This window comes from Podarcis vaucheri (assembly GCF_965113315.1).
Source record: "Podarcis vaucheri genome assembly, chromosome: 16".
Classification (NCBI taxonomy): domain Eukaryota; kingdom Metazoa; phylum Chordata; class Lepidosauria; order Squamata; family Lacertidae; genus Podarcis; species Podarcis vaucheri.
This window is the reverse complement of record NC_138754.1, coordinates 35019134-35035368: the sequence shown is the minus strand read 5'-3', so window position 1 is coordinate 35035368 and position 16235 is coordinate 35019134. Positions and strand designations below refer to the sequence as shown.

Here is a 16235-nt window from a genome sequence, read left to right as displayed (position 1 = left end):
TAGTGCATGAAGGGACGCAGGTGGCGCTGTGGGTTAAACCAGAGAGCCTAGGACTTGCCGATCAGAAGGTCGGCAGTTTGAATCCCCGCGACGGGGTGAGCTTCCATTGCTCGGTCCCAGCTCCTGCCAAGCTAGCAGTTCGAAAGCACACCAAAGTTCAAGCAGATAAATAGGTACCGCCTATTCTGTGCGCTGCTCTGGTTCGCCAGAAGCGGCTTAATCATGCTGGCCACATGACCCGGAAGCTGTACGCCAGCTCCCTCGGCCAATAAAGCGAGATGAGCACCGCAACCCCAAAGTCGGCCACGACTGGACCTAATGGTCAGGGGTCCCTTTATAGTGCATGGTGGGGAGGTATGTTTCATATCTGAAATGGCTGTTATGGAAAATGCACTGTAGACGTTGCTGTTTCAAGGCAGAAACTCTCCCCATCTCCCCTGCCTGAGTGACTTTTCTCTTTTGAAATATAGATGAAGCCACGCTGAAACTGATGAAGACACCTCGGTGCTCTCTCCCTGATCTCGCTGAATCGGAGGCAAGGAGGAAGAGGCACGCTCAGTCAGCAACCAAGTGGAACAAAAGGAACTTATCTTGGAGGTTGGCTGTTAAATCTTTTGCACTTGCAGTGCCGGTGGGGAGGAATGGCTCAAGGGCTGATTCAGCCGTCCGTGATTATTTGCGTGCTTGAATGGGGCCACTGCTGATCAGAGGGCACTTCAAGGTAGCCTGTCTGTGGAACATTCATCCCTGTTCGTTTGCTGCCCAAAAAATAGCCTGCAGGGAGGTTTGGTATTTGCTGAGCACGCATTCCGATTTGTTGCCGGGGGACGTTAGATGGTGGCCAACTTTGCAGTTACACATTTAAAGCAGTATCATACCAATTTAAACCATTGTGGCTTTCCCCAAAGAATTCTGGGAACTGTGCTTTGCTAAGGAAGCTGTGAGTTGTTGTTGTTGTTGTTGTTGTTGTTTAGTCGTTTAGTCGTGCCCGACTCTTCGTGACCCCATGGACCAGAGCACGCCAGGCACTCCTGTCTTCCACTGCCTCCCGCGGTTTGGTCAAACTCATGCTGGTAGCTTTGAGAACACTGTCCAACCATCTCATCCTCTGTCATCCCCTTCTCCTTGTGCCCTCCATCTTTCCCAACATCACGGTCTTTTCCAGGGAGTCTTCTCTTCTCATGAGGTGGCCAAAGTATTGGAGCCTCAGCTTCAGGATCTGTCCTTCCAGTGAGCACTCAGGGCTGATTTCCTTCAGAATGGAGAGGTTTGATCTTCTTGCAGTCCATGGGACTCTCAAGAGTCTCCTCCAGCACCATAATTCAAAAGCATAAATTTTTTGGCCATCAGCCTTCTTTATGGTTCAACTCTCACTTCCATATATCACTACTGGGAAAACCATAGCTTTAACTATATGGACCTTTGTTGGCAAGGTGATGTTACAGGCGAAGGGGATCGAGATATGGATACGCTCGTACCCTTTCCAATCTGCGCCCCATCCCGAGGGACGAGGGTAGGGTGAGCAAGGATTACTCACCTCCGTCACTGGTGCTGTGCAATGCCAGGTCTATAGGCAATAAAACCGCCACCCTGCGAGATTTCTTTATCTCGCAGGGGGTCGACCTGGCTTGTGTGACGGAGACCTGGGTGCGCGAAGGGGCAACAGTTACCTTACGAGAGATGGCGCCCCCGGGTTTCTCTGTCCTCCACCAGTCGCGGACTGTGGGCCGGGGGGGAGGGGTGGCATTATTAATCCGGGAAGATTGTCCTTTCAGGGCTCTACCATCGCCATCGATCCCCGGCATCGAATGTGTTGGCCTAGTGTGGGGCTCCGAGGAGAGCTTGGCTGTCTGGCTGGTGTACCGGCCACCTAGCGCACCAGCAGCCACCCTGTCAGGCCTGCTGGAGGCGGTGGCCGGCTGGGCCTTGGAGTTCCCTAACCTATTGGTATTGGGGGACTTCAACATCCATGCCGATGCCACTCCCTCCTCACAGGCTCTGGACCTGGTGTCTTCCATGGCGACACTAGGGCTCTCCCAGTTTGTTTCGGGCCCCACACATCAAGCAGGCCACACGCTGGATTTGATCTTTGGCGTCGGTATAGATGTGATCATGTCTCCTCCGACGAAGGTGCCATGGTCTGATCACTACGCTCTGAAAGCCAGGATTGACTTTCCACCCCCACCCTGCTTAGGTGGCGAGCCAATTTGGGCTCGCCCGCAGAGGCTGATGGACCCCGAGAGATTCCGCCAAGCCTTGCGGGACCTTGCTCCCCCTGGCGACTCATTGACTGAGCTTGTTGAGGGCTGGAATGCCCAGCTCCTGGCAGCCATCGATGAGATCGCACCTAAGCGCCCTCTGCGACCCCGCAGAAACCGGGCTCCCTGGTTTACCGAGGAGCTTCGGAAAATGAAGCAGGACCTCAGACGGCTAGAGCGAGTATGGCGGGGTGCCCGTGACGGAGCCTCAAGAACATCTTATAGGGCTTTTATGAAAACCTACGAGATGGCGGTGAAGGCTGCTAAGAAGTCATACTTCTCGGCCTCCATTGCATCCGCTAGCTCTCGCCCAGCGCAATTATTTAGCATAATCAGGTCTTTAACGTCCCTTGAGGGACAGCCAAATTTAAATAACAAATTGACACACGGCTGTGAGGCATTTGCGAGCTTTTTTGCGGAGAAGGTCTTGTCGCTCCGCCATGACCTCCCTGCCAATTTGGATACAATGAAGGAACTGGAGGCCCCTCGACTGTCCTCGGGTCCAGTATTGGACCACTTCGACCAGATATCCCCAGCCGATGTGGACAGACTCCTCCGAGCTGGAAAGCCCACCACTTGTCCTCTCGACCCATGCCCGTCTTGGCTGATTAGAGCGTGTCCAGACGAGGTGCGGGCCCTCCTGGGGAATATCATCAATTTGTCCCTTGGCACGGGGACATTCCCAGGGGAACTGAAGGAGGCAGTGGTGCGCCCGCTCTTAAAGAAAACATCATTAGATCCTTTAGATCTATCCAATTACCACCCGGTTTCGAATCTTCCGTTCCTGGGTAAGGTGATTGAGAGAGCGGTTGCTGAACAGCTTGGTGGGTTTCTGGATGAAACATTGGCTCTGGATCCATTCCAGTCTGGCTTCCGCGCTGGTCATGGGACCGAGACGGCTCTGGTCGCCCTAACAGATGACCTTCGTAGACAGCTGGATCGAGACGGGTCAGGGCTGCTGATTCTTCTAGATCTATCAGCAGCTTTCGACATGGTCGATCACGAACTTTTGGACCACCGCCTTACCGACGTGGGGATCCAGGGCACAGTCCTTCAATGGCTGCGCTCGTTTCTCTCTGGTCGGGGACAGAGGGTGGCGCTTGGGGGGGAATTGTCATCGCGCCACTCCTTGGTGTGTGGAGTACCTCAGGGCGCGATACTCTCCCCAATGCTTTTCAACATCTTTATGCGCCCCCTCGCCCAGCTTGTTCGGAGTTTTGGGCTGGGTTGTCATCAGTATGCCGATGACACCCAACTCTATCTGTTGATGGATGGCCATCCTGACTCGGCCCCAGACACACTGACCAGATGTTTGGAAGCTGTGGCTGGATGGTTACGTGGGAGCCGGTTGAAGCTAAATCCTTCGAAGACAGAGGTCCTGTGGCTGGGACGGGGCGATATGGGATTGGGGGGGCAACTCCCATCTCTTGCGGGGGTGCAATTAGTGCCAGCACCGTCCGTTAAGAGTTTGGGTGTAATCTTCGACACCTCCCTTTCCATGGAGGCGCAGATTGCAGCTATAACAAAGGCGGCATTTTTCCATCTCCGCCAAGCTAAGCAGTTGGCTCCTTACCTCTCTCGCCCTGACCTAGCCACTGTGATCCACGCGACGGTCACCTCCAGACTGGATTATTGTAACTCGCTCTACGTGGGGCTGCCCTTGAGACTGACCCAGAAACTCCAGCGGGTGCAGAATGCTGCAGCGAGACTCCTTACGAGGTCTTCGCTGCGAGATCACATTCACCCAGTGCTATACCAGCTGCACTGGCTCCCGGTGGAGTACAGGATCAGGTTTAAGGTGCTGGTTTTAACCTTTAAAGCCCTATATGGCCTAGGACCCTCGTACCTACGGGACCGCCTCTCCTGGTATGCCCCACAGAGAAACCTACGGTCTTCAAATAAAAACATCTTGAAGGTCCCAGGCCACAGAGAAGTTAGGCTGGCCTCAACTAGAGCCAGGGCTTTTTCGGCTGTGGCTCCGATCTGGTGGAACACTCTGTCACAAGAGACCAGGGCCCTGCGGGACTTGACATCCTTCCGCAGGGCCTGCAAGACAGAGCTGTTCCACCAGGCCTTTGGCCAGGGCACAGCCTGACTCCCTCCCTCGGCAATCTTCGCAGAGCTCTGGCCCAATGGTTGCTAGTGGCTTGAATTAATTAATTTTTATAATGAATGATTTTAGAATGTTGTTTATGTTGTACCTTTGTACTGTTTTATTGTTGTTAGCCGCCCTGAGCCCGGCTTCGGCTGGGGAGGGCGGGATATAAATAAAATTTATTATTATTATTATTATGTCTCTGCTTTTTAAGATGCTGTCTAGGTTTGTCATTGCTTTTCTCCCAAGAAGCAGGAGTCTTTTAATTTCGTGGCCTCTGTCACCGTCTGCAGTGATCACGGAGCCCAAGAAAGTAAAATATCTCACTGTCTCCATTTCTTCCCCTTCTATTTGCGAAGGAGCTGCGAGTTGTTAGGAGACCTTTATTCCCCTCACAGAGCTACAATTCCCAGAGTTCCTTGGGAAAAGCAATTGATAGGTAAACCACTGTGGAAATTGTAGCTGTGTGAGGGAAATTAGGGTCTCTTAACAACTCCCTTAGCAAAGTACAGTTCTCAGAATTCTTTAGGGGAAGCCACAATTGTTTAAAGTTGTATACTATTGCTTCTCAGAAGCCCACAAGCCAGACATGGGCACAATGGCACCCTCCCCACTGGGGTTCCCAAGCAGTTGGTGGCGGCCATCGTGACAGCTTTATCTTGCAGGAGCGCTTGGCTGCTTTCAGGAGAGATATTCGGCTTAATGGTCCTCCTGTGCTGGGGAAGAACATTGTTACCAGAGTCCTCAACAGGTTGAACCGAGATCAAGTGGAAAGTAGATAAATGTGGGGGTTTGCGTTTGATTTATTCTGTTGTTTGGATTTTTAACAACCGCAGTAGTTGGAGCTCTGCTGTCCCCAGGGGAAAAGGCAGGCTGGAACTCCAAGCACTGCAGCTCATGCGCTTTAGTTCTGGGACCTCTGTGTGGCAAGAGCGCCCCCTGCTGTCGCTTGCAAAAATCAGGTGTTGGTGAACACAAAGCCCTACAGAAATCGTACAGGGATTCCCAGCTTGTAATAAAAAATAAACAGGCCTCAGTGAATATTCTTTTATGTTGTCCAGTGGTATATTCCTGAGTCTTCTGTTCTCCTTTGCACTGAACAACATGGGGCCATCTGCCCGTTCAAGTATTTGGAACTGTGGAACTGGCACTTTTAAAACAAGTACCAAATAATATTTATTCTGCACTTTTAAGGGACCAATCTTTTAGTGTGGCGTCTCCTGCACCCATTGACTTTAGGCAGGTGCCTTCCCTCTATTTTTTTCAGTGCCTCCTTAAAACCTTTCTGTTCAGGCAGGCAATGTAAAGTTGATGTGTATTTTTCACCTTTTTTTTTAAAGGACTGTATAAAATCAGTAACCAAAATATAAGCATATAATGGTTAAACGTGAACAGAATATACCGGATACCCAGTACAGTCGTACCTTGGTTCTCGAACGGAATCCGTTCCGGAAGTCCGTTCAACTTCCGAAAATGTTTGAAAACCAAGGCACGGCTTCCGATTGGCTGCAGGAACTTCCTGCACTCAATCGGAAGCCGCGTCGGATGTTCAGCTTCCAAAAAATGTTCGCAAGCCGGAAAACTCACTTCCAGGTTTGCGGCGTTTGAGAGCCAAAACGTTCGAGTCACAAGGCATTAAAGAACCAAGGTGCCACTGTATAATAAAGGTGATGCCTATTTTAATCGATACTTTTAGCTTAGAATGTATTCTTTAAACCGTTGATTTTATTCATTTTGCAGAGAGCTACAGGGCTACATTTCCACAGAGCTACAATTCCCAGTGTGGTCTAACATCCAAGGAACTCTGGGAATTGTTCCTGTGTGAGGGAAATAGGGGTTTCCTAATTACCGGTACTCTCAGCACCCTGAACAAACTACACCTCCCATAATTCTTTGCAGGAAGCCATGGCTGTTTAAAGTGGTATCATTGCTGTTTTCGTGTATGGTGTGGATATGGCCAATGTACAAACTATGTCCAGTATAAATCTGCCACTACAGTGGTACCTCGGGTTACAGATGCTTCAGGCTACAGACGTTACAGACTCCGCTAACCCAGAAATAGTACCTCGGGTTAAGAACTTTGCTTCAGGGTGAGAACAGAAATCGCGTGGTGACAGCGGGAGACCCCATTAGCTAAAGTGGTACCTCAGGTTAAGAACAGTTTCAGGTTCAGAACGGACCTCCAGAATGAATTAAGTACTTAACCCGAGGTACCACTGTATTTCACTATCACTGCATCAATGGCATGTTGCAGAACACACCTGTGGAAAATAAAAAATCAGTCTGGAGCAACCCAGACCTTTCACCTTTGCAAAGACCCTGGAGAGGACGTTGAGCCCCAGAACACAATCACTTTGATCTAGCCGCTCGCTCTAAACAGCATTTTAACAAAGCATCCCACACGAAGAGATGTGGTGTGGTTGATTTCCTAGGAGCAGGGCTTAGAAAAGGAAGATGGTCCCTGATCAGCAGGGAAGTCAATATGCTGGAGCCAGAGAGGGCAGGAGAAAAGATTTCTCTCCTTTCTCATGAAATTGCTCAGGCATAACCCTGCCTGTCATATTTCGTTGCTCAGAGAAGCGAGCGGGGACTTGGTGATACCCAGACTGGCAAGCTGACTCAGCAATCGTAGGAGCAAGTGGGACGCCAGGCCTGTGAGCTGACTCAGCGTCCCCACACAGCGATTCAACCCGGCTGCTGTCAATCTCAATGAAAGGAAGAGCTCTGTGTTTTTTCAAGTCATCGACTCTGCATGGTCTTTTGAAGCCAAAACAATCCCCGCAGACGGCTTGGCTCTCAGCCGGCTTTCAAATGCCAGTTAGGCTTACAGCAAAGAGCGGGTGGAGGGTTGCTGAGTCACAATAAGGAGCAACAGCGCTCACCCACCCCCCACCCCCGTGAGACAGCTTGCATTACTAGGCAGGGGGGCAGGGAGAATATTAATGCTAATATTAATTGCTTTCTATTGTGTTAACTGTGGAACAAATCGCACACGCACGCACACACACAGAGGAGGGAGCTGTGGTTCACTTGCTGCTTCCTGCTACATGTGAAGCTACTACAAAATGCAGTTGTGCTTGGCAAGCCCTTTGGGACTTGTAGCCAAAGAGAAGAAGCAAGTGGAGCCAGACAGAGCCAGTGATAGATAAAACCAATGGCTGGCATGTTGGCAAAGTTCCTTAAATAATGCAGACCAGAGAGTCCAGAGAGAAAAGAAATCTTGGTAACATTTTACTGTGGAAACTGAACAAAAACAGTATATGATTTAAGGAGAACAGCAAAAGTCGCACCTTAAAAGTACAGGGTGACATTCAACGAAACATACAGGTGGAAACGTCTCAGAAAGCAACTCCCGAACTAAGGGGGGAGTTGCGGGCTCACTCCCCCATCCACAGGGACTCAGGGATCCCCATTAGTATTCATTTCCGGCAGCGCCAGCCAATGGGCTGGCGCTGGGGGCGGGCCCACCTGAGGGCACTTAAGGTCAGGGCAGCCCAGGCTCGCCCCTTTTCCTCCTCTGCAGCAGCCGAGGTTTTCCACCCACCCGCCCTTTAGGTGTGCATTCGGACTTTGCTATGGGCTTCGGCTGGTCGCCGCAAGGGGCCTGGTAGGAGTTTTTCCATTTGGCTAATTGGCTGAATTTTGAAGCCACTTGGTTTTTTCGCCTACCTCGTAGCAAAACGTCACAATTCCTTGGTTTTGGCGGTTAGGCATTGGCCGGGGTATTGTTATGCAAATGAGGTCAGGGGAAGGATCGCCATCACCTCCCCCAAATGTTGAAAGGTAGTTCGTTAAAGGACTCCGGGGGGCGTTGCCTCGTCCGAAACCTACGGAGGCTAGGGCCTAAAGCGCACTCCCGAGCGGTAACCCCTTGGGGAGCGCCTAGGGATGTGCATCTCGGGGGCTCCCCCTGTTGGTGCTTAACCCTTCCCGGTTAGACCGGATAGTCTGTTAGGGCCAATGCCTAAGGCCCATACCGCTCTTACCTGTAATCAATAAAGTTGTGGCCATTTTTCGCCCATTAACCTAAATTCTGGTGTCTTTATTTATTCCATCTGTGGGAGGGGGCGGGTATCACCACGCAACGGCACAGCCAATCAGAGAGCATGTGCTACCTCAGCAAAGATCATGCTGGTTGCTAAGCAACACCTCTACCCACCCTCTTCATGGCTAGGTGACTTTAACAGTATTAACCCTTAAGCGGCCATATGTCTGGGTTTTCCCAGACACGTCCAGGAATTGCACTGTCAAAATGGCGTCCATGTGGATTTTTAAAGAAAAATGTTGGGAAATCCCCAGAAAGCCCAAAGACTTATTTTTTGGGGGGGTTAGATATTTAGATATTTCCAAAACAACTCCCCCCCCCAAAAAGAAGCTTAAGCTCAGTCAAAGGCAACTATGGGGTTGTGGCACTCATCTCGCTTTCAAGCCGAGGGACCCGGCGTTTGTCCACAGACAGTTTTCCGGGTCATGTGGCCATCATGACTAAACCACTTCTGTCGCAACGGAACACCGTGACAGAAACCAAAGTGCATGGAAACGCCGTTTACTTTCCCGCCGTAGCGGTACCTATTTATCTACTTGCACTGGCGTGCTTTCAAACTGCTAGGTTGGTGGGAACTGGGACAGAGCAATGGGATTCGAAGGAATTCGAACCGCCAACCTTCTGATCAGCAAGCCCAAAAGGCTCAGTGGTTTAGACCACAGTGCCAGCTGCGTCCCCAGAAGTTGCTGGACTAGTGCCCCAAATGGATATACCTGCCGTGCATCTCTTCTTTCTCCTTGCCTCGCCCTCTGGACCCAATTGTGTACAAACAGTGCCGTGGTTAGTGTTGGAGTTTGACCTAGGAGAATGGAGTTCAGATTCCCACTCAGCCTTGAAGCTCCCTGGGTGACCTTATGGTCACCAGTCTCAGCCTAACCTGCTTCTTCTTCTCTCTGCTTGCCATGGAGAAACTGCAAGCAAACAGGCAGCAACAAGGCGGGAGGCTATGGGCATTGACGGTGTGCCCTCAACTGGGGCCCAACAGCGCCAACCCCTGATGCTGGATCCAAGATTGGTGGCCCCAAGGAGAAGACTCAAACCACTAAGATCCCCCTGCTTCCATCTAAACATTGTTCAGTCCAGAAGTAGAACACCTCACGCTGAGCTTCTGTTTCAGCTCTCAAGCCAACTCATTTGTTACCACATTATTTCTGAGATACGGACATGAGGAAGCAGCACCCACAGCAGCTGGGTAACATATGAATCAGATCTCGGGATGTCAGAGATTTCTATTAAAAATGGGAATGTGGGAGCAGGAAATGCCAGTGTTTGCTTTATTCATCCCACAAACCGGAATGGGAATCAATCCAGCGAATACGTTCTCTGCTGTTGCTTTCGGTCCATAATTGGTTTTGTTTCCCTACTTCTTGCGTTGCGTTTCCTTCGCGCTGAAATGAACGGCGAGGAACAATTTAATGGCAACGTCTTTTACATCATGCACTTAACTGGGTTACAAAAATTACGCAAGTTGCGTCATTTCGCTCAGGTGAGGCAGTGAGGCAAATGGCATACTTTTCGGCAGGGGGTGAACTGCAGTGGAATGGAAACAGTGCCATGTGTGACAAATAAAAGGCAGAAAATGGAAAGTGGTGTCTTCTTGCATCCATAATCAGACCTGAGCTTTTTAAGTTGCTCTGGACATCTGCTTTGTTTTGTTTTTTGTTAAATCTCTGAAGTAGCTGATGTCCCGAAGGACATACTAAAGAGCTACGTAAGCCAGGTGTGGCCAGGTAGCAACACAAAGCAGGGGAGCATGCCTGCCGCTTCACAATTGCATTCCTGCACAACTTTGTGTCCTCCACAGAGCCTGTTTGTGCCACATCCATGGCAAACCCCCCCTCCCAAACATGCCTCATGTCCCAGGGACTAGTTCTGCTCAAGAAGCTGCCATTTTTATTTAATTTTTAATATTTTTATTAAAGTTTTCTTGTTTTACAAAGGTATGCGCAATTTCTCTTTTTTCAAGTTACATTTTCCATAGGTCAGTTTCATTTGTTGAGACATTAGGGTTACATTAGAAAGAAAAGGGGGGAGGCGAGGGGGGGTCGGGAGGCGATGTTTCTAATTTGCTTAATGTATGTATGGGGTTTGGTGTCGGCGTCATTTGTGAGGGTTCTCTTTGCTATTCGCTTGTGTTCCTTTGGTGGTGAGAGAAATTGGGGTTGGCCTAGGGTCCGGTTGCTTGTTTGTGATTGGTTGTGGTGAACTTTCATGTGTGAGCGGGGTGGGTGGATGTTTTTGAATCAGGTTCGCCAGATTGATTCGTATGCTGTTAGTAGCTGCCATTTTAAGAAAAAGGCAGGTCAGCAGCTGGAGCTGTTTGTCAACATGCCACTGCCAAGTGAGCTGTGGATGCTTGTCTGCTTTGTGTGACAAGGCCAGGGAGAAGGGCAGGCAGAAGGGGGATTTGTGGAGGCAGAAATCAAGGGCACAGAGCTGTTAAAAATTTGTTTGTTGGCACAGAACTCAGAGGCTTGGAAGCCTAACCCAGGGGATCCTGAGGGTGACAAAAGGCCTGCTCAGATCTTCCAGAAAGGTGTGGGGAGCATCAAGCCCCAGGGCTAAATGTGGCCCTCTGGTTCTCTCTCTGTGGCCCTGGGGACTTTTCCCCCCGGACCACACCCCTCACCAGCCCTGCCTTGCACTCCCCCCCCCCAGTTTCTTTTGCCTGGCTGAAATGTGTCCTTGAACTCTTATGGGGTATTCCAGAGCCCGTATAGAGTCCTTAAGTGGGTTCCCCATCAGTAGGAGAAAATAACAGAGGCCATAGAGTACAGTCATACCTCGGGTTGCGAACGTAATCCATGCAGGGGGCACGTTCACAACCCGTAGTGTTCGCAGCCTGAAGCGCCATGTCTGCGCACGCACGTGACGCAATTCAGCGCTTCTGCGCATGCACGTGATGTCATTTTGAGCTTCTGCACAATGCACAAGTGCCGAAACCTGGAAGTAACCCATTCCAGTACTTTCAGGTGCAGTGTGGTCTGCAACCCAAAAATGCACAACCCATAGCGTTCATAACCTGAGGTATGACTATATATTGAGAAGCAAAGTGGCTAGTAAGCCTAATCTTTATTCAAGGAACTGTTGCAACAGGGTCCCCACTCACCACACGCAGGAAGGAGGAGAACCCTGAACAATGGTGTGCAAGCCCTCATATTATAGACTTTTGAAATTGCCCGCCCTGTAGCCCAAGACCACCACCACCCCCAAAACATCATACATACATCACAGAAGGAGGCATCTACAGCAGAAATCCTGTCTGCCCGGATACCTGATAACGGTCACTGATTGCATTATCTGCGCAGCCTGGCCATTCTTTTGTGATGCTTAATACTTTAGTTCCTGAATCCATGTCACAGGCTCACCCTTTTCATACACAAATGCGCCCGTAAGGCAGGATGTGCAAGCAAAATAACAATGGGAAAGCTTTCCCCATTTGCCTCCCTTCCTGCAGAGGAATATTTGAGGTTATTGGGAGTGTCAAAATGGCTCCAGGATTGCTCTCCCATACTATTTCAGGCACATGATTCATATATAGTGGTACCTCAGGTTACAGACACTTCGGGTTATGCGTTTTCAGGTTACGGACGTGCCAAAATCTGGAAGTACCAGTATGGGTTACTTCCGGGTTTCGGCGCTCATGCATGCGCAGAAACACTAAATCGCGCTTTGCGCATGTGCAGAAGCCCAAATTGCATCACACGCATGTGCAGGCATGGCGCTGCGGGTTGCAAACGTGCCTCCCACACGGATCACATTTGCAACCCAAGGTTCCACTGTATTTAGATATATGTGCATTTATGAATATTGATTTTATATTTGAGGCCTTAAAATTCTTATAACACCTGGATAGAGAAATGTGTGTGTGTGTAGGAACTAGCCTACTGCACAGATGTAACTTTCACAAACATTGCTCCACCTGCTTTTGCCTCTGGCTTCATTCGCCATTGCCATGTGGCCCCTGGAAGGTTCACTAGGAAGGGGTGTAGCCGCAGGGCTGAAATAGGTTCCCTACCGCAGTCGTAAAGAAATAAAAACCTCTAAGTGAGCGGGTCTCCTTTTTGGGGGAGTGAGAGAGTCTGATCTGACCAGCCCTGCTTTTGAGAAACTGGACAGTGTGTTCGGCTGGGCAGGGATGTTCACAAACAGCAACAGAAGAAGCCACACGTCACCTGTACAGAGAGATAACTAAGCCTCTGCCATCCTCTATGTGTCCTGCAGGGATTCATTAGCGAACACGCTTCCAACTAATGAATTTGTCCAATCGGATTCTTAAGGGACTTTGCGCAAATCAACTGCTAACTGGCTCCAGACCCGTGGCACTGGGAGATAACTGGATTTGTCGCCTTCGCTCAGGCCAAATTGAAAGTTGCGGGTTTCTTGAAAAGGACTCACCGGCTCTATCGCGACAAGACCGAGCCTGTGGCATTGGCTGGTACACAAGGGGACTCTCTCAGGCTAATTGCTGCTCTTGTCAGGCAGCAGCTGCGCTTGGTTTTGAGAGTGCCACACTGCGTGGCCGCTCCAGAGACGAGGCTCGCTCTCTCCTGCTCTCCTTCTTCGCTTCAACTCCTCCACCACTCTCCGTCTCCCCCCTTTCGTTTCAATCTTAAAGGTCTCAGCAGGAGACTGTTGCCTGTAGATAACCAGTCGTTTTTCATTTTTTTAAAAAAGGAAAAGGAAAAAAACACCAGAAAAAATTACTTCGCTGTATTTCCGACAAGCAAAGTTGCTTCTTGGGCCAAAGAAAAATGGCTCCAGATTCTTCCAGTTGTGGAGAGCTCCAGATTTGATCAAAGAAGCAAAGGGAGAGAGCGGCGCTCAGGGCTTTTTTAAGCCGGGGCTCGCCAGAACTCAGTTCCGGCACCTATCAGGTGGGCGCCTGTTATGTACTGAGTTGAATAGGATCCATAATGCAGCAGTCTGATTGGTCTCAGAACAATAGGATTCAGAGGTAGCAGTCTGATTGGTCCTAGAACAATGCAGCAGTATGATTGGTCTGCAGGAGCCATCCAATCCAGCTCCAGATGGAAGTGAATCCACAACCTGATTGGCCTACAGGAGAATTCCGGAATTAGCCAATCACGTGCAGCCCATTGTGTAAATAATGTATATAAAGCAGATACTTTGAGGGGACTTCCATTCCTCCTCACACTATGAGCTGAATAAAGAGCATGAAATCCACTCTCGACTCTGAGGATATTTCAGCGCCATTGCCATTCTAAGAGAACAATAGAGGAGTTCATGGTGTGATCCGGCACTTCTTTTTCCAGAAAAATAGTCCTTAACCCTTTGGGGATGAGGGACATCCAACAGTCAGGGATGCCAGTTTGCAGATTTCCTGCGCTGAACAGGGTTGAGCTAGATGGACTTCAGAGTTTCCTCCCATCTCCGTGGTTCTATAACAATGGCTACAGGTCCCTGAGTTCCTGTCTTTGTCTTTAAATCACAGTAGGGCGTGGCATGGAATTTTAATTGGGGCTGCAGCCTTTAAATTAATTCACCGGCTTGATTAATTAAAAACCCTTTAAAGCAAATGAAAAAGCACTCTAATTCATCAGATGGCTTTTTTTTTCCAAAACAAATCTTAATTACTTTAAATGTAAGTGTTTACAAAGGTTGCAGGAAGCAGGGCTCCATTTTAAAAGAGGCATCTGCCATTCACTGTCACATGGGGGAATGAGTGTGTGTGTGTGTGTGTCTTCACGTGCACAATCTTAAAGACACACAAACCATGTGTGTGTCTCTCTTTTTCCTCTTCAAAACTGCACACACATTTATGCAGATTTATTCACTCACTTGAAAGCTCATCAAATTAATCAACTAAGCTTTCTTCAAACAAGCAGCAGAGCTAATTTTAACACTCCCATTCTTAGGATTCTTTCTTTCTTTCTTTTAGTTATTTAAACAGTTTTTGCCCCACTGCTTGGCCAGAAAACCTTCCCAGAGCGGCTTGCAAAGATCAGTAGTTAGACAGTCTCTGCCCTCATTTTAAAAAAAAGTCACAGCATGAAAGGAAAATGGATTGGGAGAGAGGAGGAAATAGGTAAACTTGTGTACCAGTTTTCAGGTACCACATCTTCATTACAAGCTCTTCTAATAACCAGCTGGGATCAGAAACTTTTCAAGGAGAGGAGGAGCTAAAAGTGGCTGGTGTCTCAGCAGAGTTGATGGGGTGGCCCTGCTTCCCTTCTTCGCTTCTGCTGCACCCTGATGGAACGGCTGGTGCCAGGTGACAGCTGATGATCCTAGCATCTCAGCAGAGCTGCATGCCTTTTCTTCCTTCCTCTGCTGCCACCCAGTGGAATGACTGCTGCAAAGTTGTGTATCGGTGGGCAAAGTAAAATAAGTAAACAAATGTGTCGTGGTCCCACCTATTCTCAGCAGCCAGAAGCCTCATAGCCAGACACTGGAGAGACCTGTCAGGAGTGAACATGGACCAATGGTATCAAATACAGTGGTACCTCAGGTTCAGTACTTAATTTGTTCTGGGAGTCTTTTCTTAACCTGAAACTGTTCTTAACCTGAAGCACTACTTTAGCTAATGAGGCCTCCTGCTGCCACTGCACCGCCAGAGCACGATTTCTGTTCTCACCCTGAAGCAAAGTTCTTAACCTGAAGCACTATTTCTGGGTTAGCGAAGTCTGTAACCTGAAGCGTATGCAACCTGAAGCGTATGTAACACGAGGTACCACTGTACCATTTGATGGAAAACAGACTTATTAGAAAAACTTACCAATAAACTGAAACTGACATGGGGACAAATAGAAGAAGACGCCTACACCCTGATATGGTTCCCCTTTATCACATACACAGCCCAACAAGACAACGACAAGAATCCACCAACAGCATACGAATCAATCTGGCTAACTTGATCCAAACACACACACACACACACACACACACACACACACACACACCCCACTCACACACAAAAACAAATCTCACTATAGCCAACCAAAGACAACCAACCACCCCCTAGACCACCCTCAACCTCTCTCACCACCAAGGAAATACAACAAGTGAATAGTAAGAGTACACAAAACCCCACGCATACAATAAGTAGAAGAATAGAAGCTGTCACGGGAATTGGGGTTGCTTGTGTGTAAACCTCTAGCTGTTCCAAACTGCTTAGGGGCGGTTGTGTCTTTCCCTGACTGAGCAGCTTGGGTGCTGCTGCTCAGTCGCTCGATGAATCCGTGAGTGGGCGTCTCCTAAATTTCCTCCAGCATAAGAATTCCTTAACGGACAACCTTCGCCTCGCCTCTCTGCGCGGAAGCCTTCTGCGCAGAGTGGGCGTGCCGAGTGGTGGTCCTCCACCCTCCTCACTGACTTCACTGCCAGAGTCTCGGAGCCTCACCTCCGAGATGCTCTCTCCCTCTCCCTTCTTCCTGGTGTCACCTGGACATTCTTCCCAAGATGACGTTCTCTCTCTACCGTTACTCGTTCCCTCCCCTGTAGAGTCTGGAAGCATCGCCTCCCCCCTCTGCTCCGATGTCAGTTCCCTGACAGGTGCATTGCCACCCGAACCCACCCCACTCACCAATCCTTCCTCCCCCTCTTTCCCCCTATTTTCTTCTTAACCTAACACTGTATGTAACACTAATGTCTCACAACAAATGAAACTGATCTGTAGAAAATGCAACTTGGAGGGGGAGGAAAGAGAGAGAATGCACATTATTTTTGTAAACTAATAAATCTTTAATAAATAGAGTGGTACTTTGGGTTAAGAACTTAATTCGTTCCGGAGGTCCGTGCTTAACCTGAAACTGTTCTTAACCTGAGGTACCACTTTAGCTAATGGGGCCTCCTGCTGCCACGCGATTTCTGTTCT

General features: G+C 49.3%; 1 protein-coding gene across 1 annotated transcript in view; it reads left to right on the top strand.

Annotated features, from left to right (window-relative positions):
- Positions 1–16235, top strand: part of MMP17 (matrix metallopeptidase 17) — a 162012-nt gene that overhangs the window by 120785 nt on the left and 24992 nt on the right. The window contains exon 3 of the mRNA XM_082204144.1: positions 471–597. Within this exon, the coding sequence (XP_082060270.1) occupies positions 471–597 (127 nt within the window). The remainder of the gene's footprint in view (positions 1–470; positions 598–16235) is intronic.